Source organism: Pezoporus wallicus, unplaced genomic scaffold, assembly GCF_028554395.1.
Source record: "Pezoporus wallicus isolate ANWC-B61680 ecotype Strahan unplaced genomic scaffold, APGP_CSIRO_Pwel_v1 contig_8333, whole genome shotgun sequence".
Classification (NCBI taxonomy): Eukaryota; Metazoa; Chordata; class Aves; order Psittaciformes; family Psittacidae; genus Pezoporus; species Pezoporus wallicus.
In genome coordinates this window covers 2,531,463-2,556,137 of record NW_026637037.1, presented here as the reverse complement: position 1 = coordinate 2,556,137, position 24,675 = coordinate 2,531,463, and the positions used below count along the sequence as shown (strand labels likewise).

At 44.1% G+C, this 24,675-nt stretch overlaps 1 protein-coding gene across 6 annotated transcripts in view; it reads left to right on the top strand.

Moving 5' to 3' along the window:
- PLPPR5 (phospholipid phosphatase related 5) overlaps positions 1–24,675 on the top strand; it is an 82,641-nt gene that overhangs the window by 9,455 nt on the left and 48,511 nt on the right. For 2 of the 6 annotated variants that reach the window (XM_057402778.1, XM_057402781.1), the window contains exon 2: positions 8,010–8,198. The exons of 1 other annotated variant lie outside the window; for it this stretch is intronic. In XM_057402778.1, coding sequence (XP_057258761.1) covers positions 8,010–8,198 — 189 coding nt within the window. Of the gene's footprint in view, positions 1–4,345; positions 4,474–7,840; positions 8,199–24,675 lie in introns of those variants that run through there. 3 more of the 6 variants (XM_057402780.1, XM_057402782.1, XM_057402779.1) reach the window with 2 other exon arrangements.

The window sequence follows — 24,675 nt, the reverse complement described above, 5'->3', positions numbered from 1 at the left end:
GAAAATACAGAGTTACAGAGGATGTACTGGACTCCTGCCAGGATGAGCTGCATACATTAAGTGATAACCAGAGCTTGAATATGCAGTGATTATGGTGCATAATTTATGATATTAGCCTATTTGTCTTTCCCTTTTGAGAGGAAGGCTAGTAAGTGGCTTAATTTCGTCTTATGTAGAGACGTGCTTCAAAGTATCTTTGGGGTCTTGTATACCTTACCTGTTTGTGATACAATTGCTTAAGGGCCAAGCTTGGTTATGGAAAGAGATGACTGCAGGTTTTACTATGCAGCTGCCCCTGAATTGAGGAATCCTCAGTCTTTGAAGGAAGACCTCAGAATTCCATGCAGAATGCCATGTCAAAGTGACAATCTGGTATCTTTTACACACCTGGGGATGGCTTTGCCTTTCACCTCCTCAGTATCCCAGGATAGTTTACTCACCAGTCATGGTAGAAGCAAAAGATAATGATGGCAAATGTGCAGAGCTAAGAATCAGTCTCTCTTCTGTTTAAGTGTGGAGTTTAAAAATGAGAGGGTGGATCCATCCAGATAGAGACCACATGGTAAAACAACAGCCCTGCAAGTAGACAGGGAATGGTTTTTCACACAGGTTTTCCTGCTAACGGCAAAGGTTTCCTTCAGTTAAAACTAAGCTTATCACCATCTCTCTGGTACCTTCAACTGTTGCTCATGGATCTTAGAGCAATGTGTTCCCAGCATGCATGAAAGCACTGGAGAATGCTGGAACCCAGCTTCTATAGATGGTAGCCACAGAAAGGGCTGGCCATATACTTCCTTCATACTTCTGTGCTTTTAGATTGGTGACAGTTTTATACTGAAAACATAGAATCTTGAGGAGTGGGCAAGTGCATGCCCTTAATGGCTAAATACAGAATATTTAGCTGATAAGTTGTATGTCCTCAACATAAAAAGGACATGGAGCTGTTGGAGCAAGTCCAGAGGAGGCCATGAGGATGATCAGGGGTTGGAGCACCTCCTGTATGGAGACAGGCTGAGAACATTGGGGCTGTTCAGCCTGGAGAAGAGAAGGCTGCGTGGAGACCTCAGAGCAGCTTCCAGTGTCTGAAGGGGGTCTATAGGGATGCTGGGGATGAATTCCTTAGTAGGGACTGTAGTGACAGGACAAGGGGTAATGGGTTAAAACTTAAACAGGGGAAGTTTAGATTGGATATAAGGAGGAAATTCTTTCCTGTTAGGGTGGTGAGGCACTGGAATGGGTTGCCCAGGGAAGCTGTGAATGCTCCATCCCTGGCAGTGTTCAAGGCCGGGTTGGACAGAGCCTTGGGTGACACGGTTTAGTGTGAGGTGTCCCTGCCCATGGCATGTGGGCTGGAACTAGCTGATCTTAAGGTCCTTTCCAACCCTAACTATTCTATGATTCTGTAAGTTGTATTATTAGCCTCACTCTTTGTAATGAAAAGGTACAAAAAAGAAGGCAAACTACAACACAGAAAACCACTGTATTCAAATGATTGAAATTAATTCAGTAAAGGGAGTTTCAGGATTGGGCTGTAAAACCTTCAGGCGTTCTACAAATGTCTGAGCTAATGTTGGATTATGTACAAAATGGGCTGCACAGATACATACACTTTACTGCACAGGGCAGGTCTTTGTGACTCCACTTGCCTACCGTACATAGGAAAGGCAGCAGTGCTCTGCTGCTGTTCAGTGTCTGTTGCATCAGTCTTCCAAGGAATCACTGATTACCTTGGAAAGGAGTTTTCTTTCATCAAAAGCAAGGATAACAATGCTGGTATTTTTGGTGAATGAGATGAGGAAATTTATTCCAAAATCCTGAGTTTAGTCAGACCCTTTCCAGTGGTGCCCTGCGGCAACACGAGGAGCACTGGCCATAAACTAACACACACCAAGTGTCACCTCAACATGAGGACGAACTTCTTTACGTGAGTGTGTCAGAGCCTTGGCACAGGCTGCCCAGGGGGTTGGACTGGGTGATCTCCAGAGGCCCCTTCAGTCACTCCTGTGAGTCTGTGGTTTTTATTGAGCCAGTTATGCCAAAGGTTCCAAGTTTTCTGTCAGTTTGTACAGCGCTGCAGTTGCTGAAGATGTGTCTACCAATGAAGATAACCTCAGAGCTGCAGTGATCATTTTCCAAATAGGCTGTTTTCCTAAGTTTATCTTGGGTAAGATTAAATAATCACTATTTGAGGTTTCAGATGTGAATGTTTCATTTCGATTGACAAAACTGTGTTCTGTAGCATTTTATTTTGGCTATGTCGTGGTAGATGTGCGTGTATAGGTTTTAGTTCTGAGGATATACAGCCCAGAGGTACATGGTGTCCCTCTGGCATAGCAAATTTCAGTTCTCACCTATAAAGAACTCCCTGCAAGAATACTTAATCTGAAGATAGCAAGCAGATTTAAGAAGATTAATTCTCTTATTGATGTAAACACTAAGTAACTAATGTGCTATAACTGCTGTTCATTATATCAAACTCAATCATTTCATTGTTGCCTTGTTCCCCTCCTCCTCCTTTATTTCATCTCCATCTGCTCACTCTCTCTGGTATTTGCACTGTGTCGTATGAGGGGCCCAAGCTTACTAGGGCAAAATGTTACCTTCTGTGGAAACAGGGTTTAGCTGCACATAAAACTGCAATACAAATGTAATGTTAATGCTTGTGCTGCCGCTATTTTGACTGTTTTTCTTCTCTCTGTGTAACTCTTGAAAAGTACCGTTCCTATTATGGAGCTAGTTGAGCTACGTGCCAGTGAATGTTAAGGGTAAAATTGATCATATCTCACTAGAGCCCTTTAAAAGAAGAGTGCTAGTCAAAGCCAGTCATCAGCACTCAATTCGTTATTGTTGCAAGTGCTATCTTCAGAAATTGGTATTTCTTAGGATGGATTGAATGACATTTTCAGAGGATGACTCATCCTGCCCCAATGTAGTGGCGCTTAGTCACCTACTAGAGTTGTCTCTCTCCATCAACTAGGTATTAAGACCATATGAAAAGCTTCTATTTGGTGCCTAACTTGTTTGAATCATACTGCAAGTGTTCTGGGCACAGCCCCCATTTCTGACTCTGTCCTGCTTCTGCTCCAACTGCTAGAAAGTGATTTTTCTCTTGCATTATGATGGTACTACAAGCATAGATCTTAGCATTTACATGCCCTGGCCTTTAGGACTTAAATCACTGCATATCATGAAACAATTTAATTAAACAAATGTCCTTTTAGTTATCTCTTAACAGTATCTGCCATTAAATATATTAAATACGTTGTGTATTGGCAGAGTAAAGCCAAATTTTATCAAATAACGAAGTACTACCTTGCCTGCTGTTTGCCAAATTAGGGGGCTTTTCCCAGTTTCCTTCCTGGATAAAGCCAGGAGGTATCTAGAGATTTTGGTTCATTCTGTTTCTTCCTTGCTTCTGTGCCATCAACACGGATGCAGCATTCCCTTCAGAAATGCTTGGTTTATTGTAGTAGTGTGGAGATGTAGCAGGGAAGCAGCCACGGCGTTCCCATGACAGCTGCTGGCACTCTGGGAAAGCATGAAAGAGGTAAATAGAAAGGGAAAAGCAGTGGATTATTTGATACCAGTTCTTAGTTTCCTTCCCATTGAGGAGGTTTTCTTGGATTGTCTTTGTTGCTTTATTCCCTTTTGCCATAGCAATATAGAACTAGAAAATTCTGTGAAAGGTGCTGATGTAAGCACATGAAAGGGTAGTGAATGTGGTTTGAAATTGGAAAGATCCCCTTGTAATGAAGGTCATTATTTCAAAGTATTGTGGAACAGTGCACCTAAGGTTTCCCTTTGTCTGCACTGCTTACACTTGTGTCTCTTGAGCTGGTATTTCACTTAAAATTAGGTAGGAAATGAAAAGAACAAGATAAATCCATGAGGAATATCAGGAGGACTCCCGCTCTGAGATCAATGGTGGTCTTCCCAAAAAAGGTGCTTTCCAAACCCTGTCTGTCACTTGAGTTTCAACTGACAATTCTACCGATAGCCTTCTGAAACAGAACTTGTGGGTTCTGGGCTTTTCTCTGCCATTCTGCTGTCATTGCATAGAACGGACATAAAGCAGCAGGGAATACTGTGATATTATTTAGCAGAATATATTTAGCTGGCTGCATTAGTCACTGGGGACTGTGTTCTTGCTTCTGTTTGTTTGATTTAATACATGATTGCGTATTGAACCATGCAGCAGATAAACATCATGTTCATTATAATAAAAAGTAAAGCTCTGGTTTTACTTGATCAGGCACCTGCATGTCCAGGAAGGCAAGAGCAGGCCTTGTGTAAAAGTATTAAAAAAAAGCAATATGATTGTCTTTTTGCTTTCGTCTAAGCAGCTTGGAGCTTTGACCTGCCTCCCCTATGCATTGCCAAGCATTTCTGCCCCTCTTTGTTGAAACAAATAGCAGCCTACATCGTGCAACAGTCAACTTCTATGAGGAGAGCAGCAGCAAGGATCAAGTGCATGTATGTTTTTCAAGTGGGGCAAGTCAGATAGGAGGAATCCAGGTTTGAACTTCATCACCTGCAAGAAACCAAGCCTTGCAGACTTGTCCTAAGGCAAGAAAATGCTTTAAATGGGAGTGGAGGAAGAAGGGGCTGAGAAAGAATAGGACAGGAGGTGATAGGTTCACACTGAAACGGGGAGTTCAGGTTAGATCTAAGGCAGAAGCTCTTCCCTGTGAGGGTGCTGAGACGCTGGCACAGGGTGCCCAGAGAAGCTGTGGCTGCCCCATCCCTGGCAGTGTTCAAGGCCAGGTTGGACACAGGGGCTTGGAGCAACCGGCTCTAGTGTGAGGTGTCCCTGCTCTGGCAGGAGTTGGAACTGGGTGATATTAAGGTCCTTTCCAACCCAGACCAGTCTAGGATTCTATGACTCTGTAGGGGATGACAGTACCAGGGCAGGTCTTACCTCTATAAAAAGAAATAAAAGTCCACCAGTATTTTCAGAAACAGTAAGTTTACAGGGCTTTCAAAGAAAGAAAATACAGATTTGTTTTTTTTATATATATACCTTCTGCTTTAAAGCTTTTTGGCGTCTGCTCATTTACTCCATAGTTGAGCCCCTCGCTACTCAATAAGGTGACCTCATTGCTTTTCTCACCTAATGATCTTTACTCTAAAACCTGGAGGTTTGAGAAGGGGAATAATTAATTACCTTAATTCCTCAGTGAAGCACCAAGTTGATAATCAATCCATTTCCCATGGAGCACCACTTTTTTGGGGATGAAAACCAGAGCCTGACATTTTGGTGCCTTATTTTTTTTTTCCGCAGTGACCTGTGTTGACTCAGATAGCTCTGAGATGACTACCAAGGAAGGTGACTTTAAACCTCCTCTTGGCCTTATATCCTGTATTCTTTGGTTTGTAACTCTACTAAATGGCCAGTCCACCTGGAGTATTTGAAGCATGGGAACCAGACTGAGCCAAATAATACAAGTGAATCTTGTATCCAATAGATTGTTAGTTGCACACCATGTTTTTAAATGCTTTCAAGTTAAATATTAGAGGCTAAATAGTGCCAGCGTTGTAGAGTAACAGAAAAGCATAAAGACAAACTCTCTTCTTTGTCATGCCCCTTAATAATTCCTTTAAGTCTTGTGCTTCACTTAGTGGCAGCCAACATACACTTGCTAACGTTTGTGTCTCAAGTACAAAGCAAAACTGCTCTCTCCATGTCAGTGGTTGGACATTCAGGGTGGTTCTGGGATCTCCATCCTTTGAGCTACTTGGCAGTTGACTGGACTGAGCACCAGCAGGAGCTGTGTTGAGCAGGTGGTTGGACTATGTGACCTGCAGAGATTCCTTCCGAAACCTGCCATCCCAAATCCATCAGAGGTTCTGACAGCAGCTTCAAACAGGTTTTGTAAAACCAGGACTTTTATACCCTCTAACTCCTACGTGCAGTAGCTCCATTGGTGTAGTTGTAATAGCAGTTGGCTTGTAATAGCAAAGTGCAGGAGTACTTTATTAGCTGGTTACTGGGAAAGGTTCGATTCCTTCCAGTGCCTGTTTTTGACAGAAACGCCAGTTTCTCTGGTCCATCCACTCAAACAGAACAGAAGAGCTGAGCCTAGTGCTCACTGCAGTCCTGCTGTTGACTTTGGTCTTTGGATCAGGCCTTAGGTCCTAACACTTGAGGGGGGGGGGTTGGTTTCTGTTCAATCTCTGGGATGAAATTTAGGTTTTTATGTGTATGGTAATGGCTACCGGGCTGTGCTAAAGAAATAAGGACGATAAGCTCTGTGCTAGGCAGAGTTGACCACCAGATGTCTCATGTCTCACTACATACTGTTCACAGTGTAAGGGAGCTACCCAAGGAAGTCTGGAGAGTGCCATGTAAATGGAACACTTTGGCTGCTTCTGGGGAGTATGTTAAGAACACATAAAAATAGCCTGGATGTGGAATCCAGGCATGAAGAGTGTGTTCTGCTAGGCCTGGTTAAAAATAAATGCAGAGAGACTAGCATCACTGAATGGGAACAGGATTCTTCAGAGGGGAGAGGGAAATGAACACTTAAAGGCCAAGTACAGCACTGGAAGAACGATTACACATTACGAACCATTTGATTATAAATCAGGTCTCATTTGTTGTTTCTAACAGCCTTTGCTAAGTAGCCAAATGGAATCTTTAAGGTGAAGGTGTCCCTTTGAAGACTGTTTCCTGGCCATATAATGTTTTGGGGCAGGCGGGGATGACCTTTAAGTGACTTTTTAACTCTTGGCTTTGGGAATCCAGAATAAAGCCTGCACACAGTGAAGCTGTACAAGCATTGGGCACAGCCGACTATCCCTAAGTGTATATGTATGAGCTATAGACGTATTTTCAAATGGAACTCTTTTGTGTTTGTATATACTCCCACTTGCAGCACTGTGTGCAGTTCTGGTGTCTTCAACATAAGAAGGACATGGAGCTGTTGGGGCAAGTCCAGAGGAGGCCACAAGGATGAGCAGGTGCTGGAGCACCTCCTGTATAGAGACAGGCTGAGAACATGGGGGCTGTTGAGCCTGGAGAAGAGAAGCTGTGTGGAGATCTCAGAGCAGCTTCCAGTGTCTGAAGGGATGCTGGAGAGGGACTTTTCATCAGGGCCTGTAGCGATAGGACAAGGGGTGATGGGTTCAAAGTTAAACAGGGGAAGTTCAGGTTAGACCTAAGGCAGAAGCTCTTCCCTGTGAGGGTGCTGAGGCGCTGGCACAGGGTGCCCAGAGAAGCTGTGGCTGCCCCATCCCTGGCAGTGTTCAAGGCCAGGTTGGACACAGGGGCTTGGAGCAACCTGCTCTGGTGTGAGGTGTCCCTGCCCAGGGCAGGGAGTTGGGACTGGATGATCTTAAGGTCCTTTCCAACCCAGACCAGTCTGGGATTCTGTGATTCTATGCATAATTCTTCCCAGCCCTGGAGCAGACTACCCTCTTACTCTGGGACGTCACTTGGCTGAGGATAGCTTCATGTCCAGCTACCCGTTTTCTTTACAGCTCTTACATGAAGGCTTTAAACATCGCTTCCTTTCATAGCTACCCATATATTTCAGAGTCTGTATTTCCAGTTGGAGCCATTTACAAACAGCCACGATCCGGGTACATCCCAGTGCTCCGGGAGCATCCTTTGCCCCTCGCACGGGCTCGTGCACGTCGGTGTCCAGCGAAGAACCCGCAGCAGGGTGGGGGGGGGTCCTTAACCACGTCCTCCGGGTGGGGCTGCTCCGACTCTGCCCCCGGCCGCCCCTTCCCTCCTCCTCCTCCTCTTCCTCCTCCCGCCCGGGCCGGGGTCCGGCTGCCGCGGCTGCTCCGGGGCGGGGCGAAGCCGCCTCCTCCCGCCGCCGCGCTCCGCCCGCTGCAGGAGCCGGAGCCGGTGGCGGAGCGGCGGGCAGGGCCCCCGCTGCCCTGTGCCCAGCGCTGCCGACCGCCGCCGTGGATGCCGCCGGGGAGCGGGCGGAGCGCGGCGGCCGCCGGAGCCCACGTACATGCGAGTGCCCTCTCCGCTCAGCAGCATGCTTTACTTCCAGATGGTGATCATGGCAGGGACCGTGATGCTGGCTTACTACTTCGAGTACACGGACACCTTCGCCGTCAACGTGCAAGGCTTCTTCTGCTACGACGGCGCGTACCGGAAGCCCTACCCGGGCCCGGAGGACCGCAGCGCCGTGCCCCCGGTGCTGCTCTACTCGCTCACCGCAGGCGTGCCCGTGCTGGTGGTAAGAAGGGGCCAACCGCGACCCACTCGGGCGACTTGTTGGGCTCCGGAGCGGCTGCGGCCGGTGGGGACCCGACCCCGGCCCCGCTGCCCACCCCGCGCCTCCGGAGGTTATTTTTAGCACGGTTTATGTAACTGCTGGTGTCGGGATTTCCAGCCCCGTTTGGGGCTTTTTGGTGAAAATAACGTTTTCAAAACCGTGTGTCGGTGGTCGGTGGGTGCGCTGGAGGGGACGCGGTTGTGAGCAGCCGCTTTGCTGATATTTCACCCAGTGCTGACCAGAAAACCCCTTCTCAGCCTGGGCTTTTGAGGGTGAAGTGGTACGTGCGAGGCGCAGGGAGCAGTTCTGCTGGATTGAGTTGTCTCCGTATGTCACGGTTACTGATGTGTGTGCGAACTAAACCTGTGTGTCTCTAATGGAATGTGATCGTCTGTCAGTCAGGTTTAAGTAGGTGTAGCTAAAAGGAGATCTGTTTCATTGATTTTCTTTGGGGCTTGGGGAAAATAGCCAAGAGGGAAAAGCAGCGAGATGTGTTCCCTTTGAGTCTCTGTATGCGCTGGTTGTGTGGTCAGATAACAAGGACATGAGCATCGTTTAATAATCCTTGACCATACTGTGGAGTAAAGGCTAAGAGAGGGAATGAGATGGGAATGTTTAACCATCAGGAATGGGTTATATATAGACTGTCCAGGTGCATACACAGTTACATGTATAGAAACTCTTTGTAAAGAGTTTATTTTAATCAGCTGTAAGCATTAGAATGATAAAAAAAAAAAGATAAAATAAGGCCTCTTAAGAGAGTAAGTATTAGTTTCACAGATTAATTCCTTTTCAGGAAAATATAACAAATACAAGAAGAAAAAGCTTCAGGGTGATCCCAGCCACAGTTCCCTTCTGCATCGTAGTACCATGAGGTCTCAGATGGTATCCAACGTAAAACCTCATGGTCAGGCTCAGCCTTGGCATTTCAGACTTGGTTCTTTTTTCCTAAGGGTTAAAGGGCATCATTTGGCAAACCATGTTCTGTAGCCGTTTGATTTCCTTTTTATTTTAACGTCAATTAGTTGACCATTTGATTGACCTGTTTGTTCTTTGGAACCCCCAGTAGCACTGAGATGTTAAAGGTTTGCTTTGGGTGGTGATGTTTTTCCTGTCATTCCCATATGATGTTTGTTCTGCTTTTAATTCTATTTCTTTTGTTTGGCTCAGGAAGCCATAAAGATTATGTCAGCTATTCATGATGAGCACCTTCTTTTCCTAATCTGTGTCACCAGAATGGATTGGGAGTTTCCATTCATTTCCTAGGTGCCTGATGATTACATCAGAGAAATCACCATGACATTTTGGGTTGGCTGTCTCGTAATGAGCCTTGCTGGAAAGAGAAGAATGTAATGCCATAGAAGTGTGCTTGCTCCCCCAGTCAGACAGATGGCATGCACGGGGAGGTCAGTGCGTAGCAGACCATGATGCTGGTGCCTGTGTTGCACTTTCTTCTTTTAATTATAATTTTATGAACTGGAGAATTCAGCCCCATGGAATCTCATGGGTTCAACAGCATTAAAGCCTCATCATTCATGTTACTTAATAACGGCAACATGTTTCAGGCTTCAGGTAGGATTCTGCTCTGATTCTCCTTGGCCAATGCTCCTGGACTTAGTGTTTGCATGGGACAGCTCGTGCTTGGTTGTGCCAGATATAGACATTGCCTTTGCTTGTTCTTTTCATTGGAAGAAATGCTGAAGGCAACATTCCTTCACCAGAGTAACTTGTCTGCTTTTAGCAGTTGTTCAGCATCCTTCCCAAGATTACAGGGATTAATTAGGTTCTCTTAATTTCATTTTTCTGCTCTGTGATGGCTTGAATATAGCTGTTTTGTGTAACTTGAGTTCTTTTCCTATAACTATTGTATCCAGATGAACCATGTAACAAAGCCGAATTTCTGCCTGTAAAGATACAAACATTGACCAGTGGAGGAAATGGATCTCTATGAATGAAATTGGGTGGGACTTAAGTGAATTGTCATGGAATAGAGTTTATTAAATGCTATGATTGTGAGAGCTTTTTTTTACCACCTCCCTTTCCTTTTTTTTCTTTCTTTCTGTTAGTTTGGTGCATGAGGTTAATGTTGTTTCTGGAGTTTTGAGATAGAGCAACAAAGAGGTTTTACTGTGGGCTTTGGAGGAACTCGGGTTTGTTTTGGCTTTCTAAGGGATGTTGATTTGGAGCCAAGTGCTTCAAGGACATTCACGTTCTTTTAATGCAACTCAACTGATGGCTCCGTTGCATTGAGTTTAAATGAAGTTGCTCTTAAATCAGAGACTAAATTAGTTCTTTTCAGTTACTTTCCTCCTTCCACAACTAAAGTACCAGTAGCTGGATCTGTCTTGACTATCATCTCGTCAGCAGTGGGTCTCTTGCTGCTGGGAGGCTGTCACAGAGCTGGCTATGCAAAGGACTTGTGCCACCCCAGAGCCACAGTGGCATACCCGAGTGTCAAGCCATGATGTAGAGCTGAGTGTGTCTGGTCACAGGGCAGCAACTGGGCCAGGTTGAACACAGGGGCTTGGAGCAACCTGCTCTAGTGGAAGGTGTCCCTGCCTGTGGCAGGAGGTTGGAACTGGATGAGCTTTAAGGTCCTTTCCAGCCCAACCCAAACCTTTCTATGATTCACAAATAGCATCTGTAGGAAACCCCTATAGGCAGCCATTCTGTAGTATGAGAAGAGCTTCATCTTTTCCCTTTTTCCAGTTAGTTTCCCAGCTTTTTAATGCAGGTTCCATGAATGAAGCAGCATACATTAAAACATTGGTTTTCTGTGTTCTGTGGATATCTCTAAAGGGTGTATGCACTGTTTCTTATCTGCTAAATCTGAGTAGCTTCTGAGTTCTTCCACTGGGGAATTTTGAGGGCCCAAATGTTTGGGTTGGTTTGTGGGGGTTTGGTGGGGTTTTTTGTTGTTTGGTTGGGGTTTGTTTATTAAACAAAAGCTGAAACCAACAGCATATTAACATATAACAAAATACATGGTTCATTCCAATGTTAGACTATTATTTATGGGAGGTCTCCTAAGTCATAGGAGACTTTAGGCATAGGTAAAGTAATGCCTTAGGTGAGTGGATGTATTTGCTTAGGAGCAGCCTAAGAGTAAAGTGCTCTACAAAATGTAGATGAGGTTGAAATTGCCATTGGAAAAATGTAAAAGCCCTAAGTAGGAGATGCTGTGATGGAAAAATGAGCCTCCTGCAGAGGCAGAACCCTGTGGGCTCACTTCCTTGCATTTGTCTTTGTGACTCAGGATTGAAAGTGTACTGCTGGCTTTGCACTCCCATCCTTTTACTCTCCATAGCACTAATGTCCAGAAATCCCTGGTGTACTGAGGAATTCTCAAGTCACTTTTTCTCACCCCCTTTTTTTTTTGTCTTCCTTTTTCTATTTCATTCTTTGAGCCAAATGTGAAAGTGAGAAGAAACACACTCGATTTGAGTCTATTCAGATATGTAAGAAGCATAGAAGTGCTAGTTGAGAGCTCAGAGCTATTTAAGCCATTTCCCAAAGTGCCAGTTCTTGCTCAGTGGGCTGGTTGCTTTTTTAGACTCGTGATGACAGATGTAGCTTGGGAAATATACGTCAGTCAAATCCTTTAGCTTCCAGTAGAAGTGATTTGTAGATCTGTGAGGCCCATTTCTTGTGTTCTCAGAATCTACAGGGTGATCAGGTTTGCATTATTTCTTTCTGGTAGATCCTAATAAGTTTGATAGCTCTAAAATACTGTTAACTGTATTTAAGGATTCTTTTAATGAGTCCAGTGCTAATATGGATTACTTAAAATGTCAGAAGTGTTTAAGCAATGACTGGTGTAAAGCTCAATGTATTGGACCTAAGATGTACACTGACTGTGTAGGAAAGCCAGGAGGGGATAATGGCACACGTTCATTAAGATCTGCAAACAGTTTTATTATGCAAATGTTGTTTGTTCTTATTTTAAAGTAACAAGTGGATGATTACGGTATTTATGCATAAAATAGACACTGTTTGCTTAAGTGAATTCTTAGCATATTCCTGTTTTCTCTGTAAACCAATTAAAGACTAATTTGGTTGAGGCTAATCCTCTTAATATCATCATAGAAAAAAAAAGCTGCCATTCAGACATAAAGTAGCGTAGTCTGTTGGTTTTTAGTAGACTGGATGAATCTTTAAATGGGCACAGCCAACCAAAGAGTGGATGTGTGAAATCAGGCATTCTGCTTCGGCTTAGCTTTAGTCAGTCACTTTCTCCTTTCTGATGGAATCATAAGATCCACCAGGTTGGAAAAGCCCTTTAAGCTCATCCAGTCCAACCCCTACCCCAGCATTGCCAAGGCCACCACTAATCCATGGCACTGAGGCCTCGTCTCCACGGTGTGTGAGCACTTGCAGGGACGGTGACTCCACCAATATTTGAGGAAGGAATTTTGATACCTGGTAGAAAACACTGTAGAGTGAGAGATGCACTATCATTGTGCAGGTATCAAACTTGCTCTACACTCATGCTTTAAGAAAACCAGGCTCATTCTGTGAATAGTGAGAAAGAGAAGCTGCCTTTCGAAGGATCAGCACAGATTTCATAAGCCCCTTTCTTCTTTAGTGCTGGTCTCTTGATAGTTCCAGGTCTGAGCAGCTCACGAGTTGTTGAAGGATATGCAGAGACCTGGAAGAGGTGCTCTGCTGGTTTCCAGCACATAGATCTGGCTGATGTGATTGGGCATGCTCCTATCTTGTTTTCCTTCTGGCACCTATGATTCCTTGTGCTGTGGCATCAGGGACTGACTGGCTTTTATCAGGTTGAGTTTTCCAAATGCTCTTGTCAGCATAGCTTTTAGTTAACCTGTAGTTCACTGAAACTGTTCTACTCTGGTATAACTTAGTGCTGTACATGAAAAAGGGTGCTGGGTTGTGATCTGTTTCTGGGACATCCCAGTATTCTGTTATCTGTTTGTCATATCTTCAGGAGAAACACAATCTGGAATTAAAGTTCTGAGAAATAAGTATCTCTGGAAATGTCCTTTCTGAAGTTGCCATGCCAGGAATATGTCAATTTACCTCATACCTGAGGGCTCGAGATGCTTTTCATTCCTTAGTCAGAACAAAGCACTGCCTTCACCAATGCATCTTCCATCTATTTTAGGCTGATTATTTTCTTTCTACCTGCCAGGAGGTTGCAGTGAGGTGGGATTGGTCTCTGGTCCCAAGGAGCAAGGGATGGGACAAGAGGAAACGGCCTCAAGCTGCACCAGGGGAGGTTTAGATGGAGCTGAGGAACAATTCCTTCCCCACAGGGTGCTCAGGCATTGGAACAGGCTGCCCAGGGCAGGGCTGGAGTCACCGTCCCTGCAAGTGTTCACACACTGTGGAGACGAGGCCTCAGTGCCATGGGTTAGTGGTGGCCTTGGCAGTGCTGGGGAACGGTTGGACTGGATGAGCTTAAAGGGCTTTTCCAGCCCTCCTAATTCCATGATTCTGTGGTTGATATTCAAATGGAAATTCCTGTGTTTCAACTTGTGCCCATTCCCCATGAGAACCAGGGCCTGTGATTGTGAGGCTACTTCCAGCTGTCTGCAGAAGGTCTCATTGACTTCCTGACCACAACAGTGTCACCCATGTTTAGCTGTTACTTAATCCTTACCCAGGAGCTCTTGGCTTGCTCTTCCTCCACCCCTAGTCAGAGCTTGATGTATTCCAGCTGCTCTCTCACCTAAAAAGCAATTCCACCACCTCACCTTGCTGGCCTGTGTCTCCTAAAAAGTAGATAGCTGTCCATGGCAGCACTGCAGTCATGCGAGCTATCCCACCATGTCTAATTGCAGTGAGGTCACGGCCCTGTGACTGTACTCACATCTGTAATTCTCTGTGTTTAGTCCCCATGTTGTGTGTGTTGGCGTATTCCCCAATTGGATGTGATGGTGTGAGCATTGCCACTTTGGACCCTGCTCCCCAAGCCCTTCACTTTAAAGCCCATCTCACCAAGTTGGCCATCCTGCTGCCAAAGATTCCCTTGCTTCTTCTATGCAGGTGGATCCCATCCTTCCCTAACAGGCTGTAGTCATCAAAGAATGGCCGCTTGTCATACAAGCCATGACATGGCTGGTACTGAGTTGCTTTAGCTTCTGTAGGCAGTTTGATACTTCAAGGCCAGGTTGGACACAGCCTTGGGCAACATGGTCTAGTGTGAGGTGTCCCTGCCCATTGCAGGGGGTTGGAACTGGGTGATGTTAAGGTCCTTTCCACCCCAAACTAGTCAGGGATTCTATACTGTTGGAAAAAACTAAAGCACAGGGGCAAAGTCAACCAGACATTTCTCGTGCTCTGCTGCTTGAAATAGAAATGGCCTCGGTGCATCCTGGAGGAGACTGAGCTGTTTTGTCACTTTTGCCACAAAGAAATCAAGGCAACTTGATAATAATACAAGGGTGCAGAGTTGCCAGTAGCTTGCTGTTACAAGGCAAAGCAATTCCAAGTGTATGTAGTGCAGTATTCATTTTTCCTTTTTTATGTCCATCTTCTAGAGCAAGTTAAAGGAATCATCCAGCAAAGTGTTCAGGCTGTGCTGTTGCTCTTTTTTGGAGAGCCAGTAAGCTTCTTTGGCTAGGTAGTCAAATCTTGCAGCTGCCTATCTCCCAATACTCTTTTGGAAATGACAATGGCAATGCAACAGAAGATTAGAACTGCACATCAATACACTTTGCCTTCTTGATTTATGACCTATTTCAGTAATCTGGGAGCATCTTTGATTAGCTAAAGTGTCTTTCTGTGTCCTTCTCTTGTTGGCACATTTACAGCTTTTATGACTACCTGAAGAAGGAATTGCCAGAGTGGTTTGCTCTGTGATCGCGCTGTTCTTGAGGAGCCCATTTGGCCTTTGTCTTCATAGTTTCAACCAGTTGGTGCAGCTGCAACTTCTTTTCCTTGGTCCTTCTTTTTCCTTGCTTGTTTTTTTTCTTCCATTCTCACATTTAGGGGGGAGGGACAAGAGAAAAAAGACAAAAGATGTGTAAAAATTGCTGCCCTTCTCTTTGGATGTGCAGGTGCTGGGGGCTCCAGCAAGGGGGGAGTGCCAGCAGGAGGTATGAAAGCTAAGAGCCAATTTATGTCCCGTCCTTCCTTTGAGAAGGGATAATTGCATTGTGGCTTTATTGAAGAATGAGAACTAAATCACACTGTTAAAGTCTGCAGCGACTTTGTGTACCAGATGTCACGATTGGCCTGTTGGGACACATAGCAAGATAAATACATGGTTTAATAGTCTGATGGTGTTTTCATCCCAGCATAAAACCACTAATCCAAGAGAGCTGTAACTAGGAGGAATGATAAAAGATTCAGAACCACTGTGGGTTTTCTTGGGAATTCTTTGGCTGTCTTCCTCTTGTGCTGTGATGGTTGATATGAACAGGGCCTGCAGAAGTTATGTCTGCACTTCAAACTGAATGTATAACTTCTGCTGTGCTTCCTATGATGCTATTTACAAACACCAGCGCTATTGAGGCCATATGCTTCATCTCTTGATGGCCTCTCTGGAAGGAAAGTGGCAAGCAGATGTGAACAAGGCTGTTTGCAGCAGCTGAATGCCTGCTTGTCCTCTAAACGATGCACTTAATGTTGAAGTGAGAAGTTGTTAATCCACCTAATCCTGCATGATGGGGGCATTTGTCTGCATCGTTTGTAATCTGAAAGAGCAGGCTTGGAGTAAGAATGGGTTTTTCAAGCAAACAATTCTTGTACATCATGCAGGACTGGGGAGATGGGGGTCCATATGATACATAATGAATGACAGCCAAAGCAGAACTGTAAGTAGCTTTAGCTGTTATGTTTTTCAGCCTTAAAAGCAGTGTGATGTTTAAAGAGCTTTACAGTGCCCTTGCAGCATCTCTGGGATGGACTGGAGTGAGTGATGGCCCAGCTGTCATCATAAATGGTGCTTATTTAGCTCACCCATCGCATATAAAAAGCCTAGCTGAGGTGGATGTACCCCATCACCAACACATGTACAAGTGGTGTGCTGCTTCAGTGATTAAGATCTGTTGTAAATATACTAGTGCTTAATATTCACCCATGGTACAGTGAACATGGTAGTGGAGAGGGCCCAGGAAAGCCGAAGTTACAGCACCTGCTATCTCTGATCAGCAACGGGGCTTTGCTAAGGTCACTTCTGTTCATCTGCAAGTGAGAATATATTTATTTTCAGTGGAAAACACTAAGAAATCTGCTGTAGAAAACTTACTATGTGTGTGTATATATATAAAAAATATATATTATCTGCTGTTAATCTAATAAATCATTTAGTACTGCTTCCCAGTTGACTTCCAATCCTGGATGCCATTTCCTGGGGTATGAAGCACCATAAAACTCCTCTCTGGTTATACTCGGTCAACTGTGGATTACACTTCTGCTTCCCATGCTGGACCACGTACACTGTTCCCTGTCATTTTGCATGTACTGTATAAATGTATCGTAATTACCTATTGTATAATTATGATCCATTATATATTTCTATGAAAATGTCATTAACCTTACGTACTTACTAATGTACAACCAGTTATAAATGCAGTAGAGCTCTATTTTCATAGAATCACAGAATGGTTTGGGTTGGAAGGGACCTTCAAAGCTCATCCAGTCCAACCCCCTGCAATGTGTAGGGACACCTTCAACTAGATCAGGTTGCCCAGAACCACATTTAAGGGCTTTTTCTTTACAAATAGTATTATTCCTTCCTGCATCTCACCCATGTAAGAGTTAGAGTATGGCTGAAGGCATTCATTCCAAAACTAGAGGCTTTTGTTTTCTAAATGATATATAGAAAACCTGTCATGATCAGAAGTCAGCTCAGTAGTATCCTGCTGTTCTGATTCTTTTTTCCTTTCTCTGTATAACATTTTGAAATACCCCTTGGTTTAGGCTGGTAGGTCTCATGCTGGCTCTAAGAGGGATCTGAATCATACTTTGTTGTTGTTCAAACTCTGAATAATATTATGAGGACTTTCTTTGGTCAATTTGTAGTTTGCCTCTTTATAAATTAAGTATTAAATATGAGAACGAGTAAGTGGAACCCAGCTTCCCAGCACACTTATTTTGGGTGGTACGAGGCATTTCTGTGACCTATCCATAGCGAGTTAGGGCTCAGACATGACTGAATTAATTCTGCTTGAAGATTTGTTAATCATGGGTCAGCAGAGTTGCAGTAACCATGTGCAACTTATAGCCTGTGGGGGGCACGAGGTGAAGTATTTGAGCTTGACCTGCTTTAATTATGGCTCAGGATAATATGTGGTACCTTACTTCACACAGTGGGTGCACAGATTGTCCGTAACATGGCTCTACTGACTGATGGGACCTCATATGGTCACACTGCTCCCGGCTGATGTCTGAAGTGCAGAAGTTCTTCTCTATACAGAACAACATGTGGACACGCCGGAGTTTCAGCATATACTCATCAGTAGTTTGATCATATTTACACAGATTGATTTTAGCGTCCAGAACCTCTTCACTGCTTAGTTCCTGCTTCTCCTGTTCCTGGGGGGGGGGGGGGGGGGTTTGTCCTTGGACCTGTTGGGGCATATCTGGGCTTGGCCAGGCTTGAGGCTGCTGCCTTGGTGCTTTCAAACTGCGCAGAGTCTGAGCATCCAAAGGGCCCGAGGGAGGAATGAGGAGCTTGTGCTGCATTTGACTGAAGGACATGAGCGGGCTCATGTGAATGGTGGTGAGGACAGTCTGGCTGTTACAATGGTTCTTTTTGCCCTCTTTGCCGAACGCTCACACTTGACTGAAGTCAGTGCTTCATTGCAGGAGCCCTTTCCAGAGCATTTAGCAAAGGCAGATGAGATCTGTAGGCAGACTGGCCTTGGGGTATGTGAGGAGTTCGTGGACATCTGCAGCTGGCAGGATAAATGCATGGAGCTCTGTCAGGCTTTGCCTTGATAAAAGGATGTGGCCACCCAAGCAGGATGTTCATTTAGCCTTTACTGCCTAGCTGTCATGTGGCAATTGTGAAACCAGGCTTCTCTGTAAAGCACTGGGAGATTTGGGCGTGAAAAGAGTTAAACAAGAGCTAGGTATGTAGTAATTTTGAATTGATTATCTCGGTGCTGGGGAGTTCTAATCGCAAGCTTCAGTGCTACTTGAACCAGCAAGGCTTTCCTGAGGTGGAACAGTATATGGGAATGAGCGTGATGCTGATTGAATCTTTGTATTGTGATGCTGACTGATCCTTTGTATGGAGCCATGTTCATTTCAAAGAGTCAGTATTGCAGTTGTACTCTGAATTTCTTTTGCTTCTGTATGGACTGTGATTGCTGCATGATCAGAAGTAGAAGGAAATCATAAAGCAGAACCTATTCCTTTAAAAACTCAAGATGTGGGTACGCACAACACCCTGCCCCAAAATAGTCACGTTTCCATGGTCAGTTTGTAGCTCACCTGTGTTGTTAACCTCAAATGCAATGGCAAAAAAGTAATGCCTGAAAGAATGAGTTCACACACCAGAGTATCTAAACAGGGGTCATATCGCTGAGCTTGTGAAGGCACCTTTCAACACAGCGTGCTTTGAACTTCTCTTTCTAGTAATAACTTCAATTGCTCCAATAATGAGAGATTACATCCACCGCTAATTAAAAGCCAGTGTTCACGCATTTACATAATGATCATGTATTTTATGTAATACCCCTTTACTGTCTTCACAGAGAAGACCAAATGCCAGCTCTTCTCAAGTCTGCCTTGAAGACAGCCAGTGTCAAAGCTTCCCAAGATCTGAAATTCTTAAATAGCCTCATTCATCCTTAAAACACTTTTCTCACCACTTGAGCTTTTCTTAAGGTATTTTATTAAACCAGCAGCATGTTTGCTAGTATTTTACAGTGCGAAGGAGGTGATCCTTTGGTAAGCTTTAAGGTAAAGCGTTACACCCTAGTTTATGAGTGGAAGGAGATACAGTCACATAGTGAAGAAGAGTAGCTGGGCTTACTTCAGCCTGTAGTCTTCACAATTAGTTTTCAGAATACCACTGCATGCCTAAAAGAGCTGTTTTTATGCTCTGCTGTCTTCACAGCAAAGCGTACAATCTCCCCTCTGTCTTGGAGGCATTTCCTGTACAAGGGATTTTTTGCTAAGATTTCCCACTCTTGCTGCTCCTATTTCAGCTCATTGGCTGCTGTGCTAATGAGGGCACTTGGGACTTCCTCTCCATTCAAGCACTACATTGTGTAAACTCCTAACCAGGGTCAGACAACATAGTGTTGCCAGCTGCACATCTGCAGCCATCTGGATTCGTGGCAGGAGCAGTAAAATGGACAGTGTGTAGCAGAGTTGAAAGAGTGATGAGAGTGGTACAGATCATATTTGCAGAAAACCATAAAATAAATGCCCCATATTTGATCTGCAGGATGTACAGAATCATTCCTGAAGCAGTCTTTCAACGTGTAGAGATGTCAAATAAAGACAAATGGGACATGCTGCGGCTCCAAAGTGTTCTGTGAAGAAGCTGCTTAATTCAGTGCCGTTGCATTGTTAAGAGGCAAGCAATTATTAAAACTTGTGATGCTCATAAACAGTTCTCTGCTCCCACTTCTGTGCCTTCATTAAGATTCTGTTTCTAATAAACACCACTTCAGTGTCTTAATTAATTATAATAACATTCTTAAGGAGAAATAATTGCACACTGTGAAAGTACAGTTTTCGAGTCTGAGGGAATAGGTGCAGGTGAATGGTCACACGTTGGTTCGCATCTGGGCTGCTTGGGGCAGGCCTGGAAGAGGAACTTCTGATCTCTTTTTCTCTCTCATCCTTTCTCACTGACCAGCGTCTCTAGTGACCATGCCAGGAATAACATCAGGGAAGTCAGGGAAGCTTCGGAAGTTACTTTTGGTAGAGCCGTAGATTCATTGCTTTGACTGTGTTACTGTCAATACAAGTCACGGTCTCTGCTTTTTCTTTTAAAGCTTTTATTTGGTCATTTGCTTTCTGGCTTTCACGGGCACCAGAAATGTGGGTTAAGGCTCTCAGGGTTTGTTACTCAGTAGTTTTTCTGCTGGTTTTATGCTGAGTGTACATATTACGCACAAGTAACCCCAGTGTGAGATGGCTCAGATTAAAGTCAGAGTTCTAGATCAGATCCCTTGTGGTAATGCTTGCAATGTGAAGATGAGAAAGTATTCGCTAAGAATAATATTATGGTAATACAGTCAGCAGTAAGCATTACAGTTGTAGACTTTTCTGTCTGATTTATTGGACCTGTTAAACCTCTTTCCTAACTATTTAGTACTACTCCCTTGTAAAATTGGTTTAGCTTTCCAGTTTTGTTTTCTTATCTTCTTGGGATGGCATTCATCGCTAAGATGCATTTCCCCACTTTGGCTGAAGTGTTGGTTTTAACCTGGAGTGCCATAGGTTTTCACAGCTAATCCAGCCCCTTTGCATTTAGTGGGGATATTACCTTTGATTTCAACTAGAAGATGATAATGACCTTAGTGTATGTGATGGGTTGGCAGTTAGCCTAAGAGAATTGTAAAGGTAGAGATGCTTGTACAGAGGCCATTATAGGAGTTGAGCTAGTTATGTGCTTTCAATGAAAGCTATTGTACTGTGAAGATTATTTTTAATAGAAAAGTGTAGAATTGTTTCATTGAGCTACCTACTTAGCATCATGAATCCAATCCTAATTGACAGTAACAAATATGAGTGAAAACCAATCCCGTGTGTATGTTTTGCAGACATGTTTTGCGACAAAAATCCAGATTTCATTTTTGTGGCATTAATCATATGTGCAACATGGTTTTCTCATGATTATATTAAAACACAGGGTGCTTACGCTGATACAATGGCCCTTCAGTTTCAGTTGTTTGGTGGGGATGGCATTCCTGATTGCAAGGAGTAGTGTATCTCCAAAACGCGTGTGGCCTGGAGTAGAAGTGAGATAGAAGTAAAACAGTGTGAAAAGCAGGAAAGGATCTTCTCCTTCCTCTGAGCCTCTGGGAACAGTTGGCTCCAGTCACATGCTGACTGTAAAATCACTACTTTGTGAGCAGAATCTTTAAGAGATGCCTTTTATGTGATCAGTTTTTATTCAAACAGGGATGAAAGCCCGTTTATATTGAATTTTGCAACTGAATGTTCATGCTGGGTAGAAAAGTGCAGTTGTGCAGATCATTTAAGGTTTAAAGCATTAAGTAACATTTCTATTGGAGGTGATTGTTGCTATGGGTATCATAAGCATTGGGATTGTGCTCATCAAGGAATGATGTTTTCAAGATGTGCAGAAGAGTTAAGAAACCAATCTCTCTCAACAGACAGAACAAAGTACTGCTTTCTTGGACTGGCAAGAAACAAAGGGGTTTACCAAGGCCAGGCCATAAGGAACTGCAGTCTTTTTCACATGGATCACTTGATGTCCAATAGAAGACTTCCTTAATACAGCTGAGTGCAGAGCTGAGCATGCCATATGGAATTCATCTTCTGATGGGGGAGATAAGTGGTAGTAGGGCTTGGAATGTTTTGTTTCTCCTTCTCCAACATTATGGTGTTTTAAAGGTTGAAGCTAAGCACCTGCAAAAAACCTCCACATTTGATAAATAGTTCTCTTTCAAAATCCTTAATGAAATACTTGTATGTAACAACAGCCCTTTTCAGGTATCATTCAGAGATCAGTAGACTGAAATCAGTAGATCTCTGGTCATATTACAGTCCATCTTCGTGTTTGTAGCGTGAATTGTGGAGCTTGGAAACTGGATAATGGCATCCTTGTTTTTGTAAAAAGAAAATGAGAACAACTTCAAACCTATTCGAAGAACCTTGTGTGGAGTCTTTCAGCCTGAAGTAACTTTATCTTCTGAAACATGAATTGATGCTTTTTGAATGCAGGTTTGAATTCATTCTTTACTCTTCCTCTCACCATTTTCAGATCAAAATTACTTGATTTGGGGTTGGTTTTTTAGGTTGTGTTTTTTTTTTTTTAATGTGAAGGATTTTCTCCAGATTAATAATTTTTTTCCCTAGCTTTTGGATGTTAGTTTCTAAAATGAGAAAAGCCCAAAGTTCTCACCACAATCTGTTACCCACTGCCTCTTGGAATGTGCTCACTGAGAATACTTGTCTCAGCATCGTGAAGCCATGCCAGCAGTTAGATAATTTTGGAGTCAGGTACCAGACACTTCGTTTTCCCAGACATGTTAGCATTACTGAGGCTTATTTTCCTAGTGTCCAGGCCATTTCTAACCCCCTGGAGAACTGCAGTGGATACTCCTTGTCTCACAGCAATATAAAAGGTTTAGGAGACATGAGGAGGGGATGGGATGACAAGCACAGTGGGTAAAGTGGGCTGAATCTGGAGCAAATGGTCCCATCAAGGCAGGGCCAGAGCACCCCATGGGGCTGCTTGCTTGTCCCTCAGCTGCTGTTGCAGATCATCAGTTGGTCCAGAGAAGGGCCACAACATGATCAGGGGCTGGAGCACATCTGTTGTGAGGAAAGGCTGAGAGGGTTGGGGTTGTTCAGCCTGGAGAGGGCTTTGGGGAGACCTTATTGCAGCCTTTCACCTCTTAAAAGGGGCCTGAAGAAAGATGGGGAGAGACTTTTGAGCAGGGCCCATCAGGGGTGATGGGTTTAAATTGACAGGGGATTCAGGCTGGATGTGAGGAAGAAATTCTCCACCATGAGGGTGCTGAAACCCTGGCACAGGTTGCTCAGAGAGGTGGTGGATGCCCCATCCCTGGAGACATTCCAGGCCAGGCTGGATGTGGTTCTGGGCAACCTGCTCTGGTTGAAGGTGTCCCTGCTCATTGCAGGAGGTTGGGCAAAATGAGCTTTGAGGGTCCATCCGACCCAAACTAGTCTGTGATGCTGCTCTATGTTTCAAATTAAGGACCTGCTGTCACATGCCAGCATTCGCCCTCTGTGGTGATGGCACAAGGCCCTTCTCTTAGATACTCACAATAGCAGGGTCCTGGTAACTGCTTCTCTAAATGATCTTTTAGATAACCAGGTTTTGCTCTAGCACTGTGTGATTCCAGCCCTGGAGGCAGTGTGCTGCTGTACAGAGGCTTTGCTTGCTGGGTAAGGCAGGCATGTTCTGAAGGAGATGCTGTTTACATACACGAGCAACTGCTCGGTTAGGAAAAAATAAAAAGAAGGGAGAAAAAGACAAAAGGACTGTTTCTGAGACACTGGACTTAAAAATATTTAATTTTTTTCTGTTATATGGTAGTGAATTAAGTTAATTCGGTGAATGATGCGGTTGTCTATGTTTCTGTGATTGTCACAGAACCCCAGCCTCGTTTTTGTTGGAAGGGACCTTAAAGCTCATCCAGCTCCAGCCCCTGCCACGGGCAGGGACACCTCACACTAGAGCAGGTTGCTCCAAGCCCCTGTGTCCAACCTGGCCTTGAACACTGCCAGGGATGGGGCAGCCACAGCTTCCTCACAGGGAAGAGCTTCTGCCTTGTATGTGCTTGAAGCTCCCTGGTTATCTAGTGCTTGGGGTTTATGTGCCTTTTGTTTTCAGATAGCAACAAAGGCTTCATGAAGTGAGCAACCTTTACTGTTGTTATGTACTCACTACATGTGCTCTGTATGGCAAAGAGCAGTAAAGAATATTTCTCCCTGTCAGAAGTAATATTAGTGTTCAGTAATGTATAGCCATAGTCTGCAACACAGAGAAAGCAGCAGATAATATTTGACTATTAGATGTGGAACCTTATATTGCTGTTTTTCTTTTGTAAATGGCCATGACCAAATATATACCAACAAAAAAGGTGTATGTATTTTGAAAACAGAATTGATTGGAAAAAAAGGCTGAGTATTTTACCCCATCTTTCTCTAGAAAAGCAATTTTCTTTTCAGAACTCTTCTCCAGACCTTCAGAAGCTGCTATGCCACATGGTCCTATACGTCCATGCTGAATGCAAGGGGGGATATTTTGTATTTCATCAATAGCAGACAGATTTCTCCAGGATTTATTTTTTCATTTTCCTCAAAACTACAGGTCATTTTTTTTTCCCATAGAAAAATGCAGTTCTGTGAAAATCAACCAGGGCACTTGCTGTCAGCTTTAAGCAAGCAAGAAGCAATGGGAACAAGAAAAACACAAAGAAAATGGCCTCGAGGGAAAGCTTCGCATAATGAACTTGAAATTGCTACTGCTGTGAATACTGTTACTGCTTTTCCTGCCAGAGCTGTCACCTCACACAGCAATTTTAGCTTAAAGCAGACTGCGGAGCTTAGCTACACATCACTAAAGACCAAGGTTTCTCCTGCTCCGTTCTCCAAACTCTTGAGACCACTGTGCTCTGGGGTATCTTGGTGGCATTTTTCAAGGAGAAACAGGCCAGAAATAGCCCATTGCTTAAAGTTAAGAAGGGAAAATAAAGACCAGGAACCACAAAGCCTGTGGAAACCAGATTTGACAAAGAAATCTACACCACGCTTTCACAATGAGACCTTGTAAGTGAAATGAGTGGGG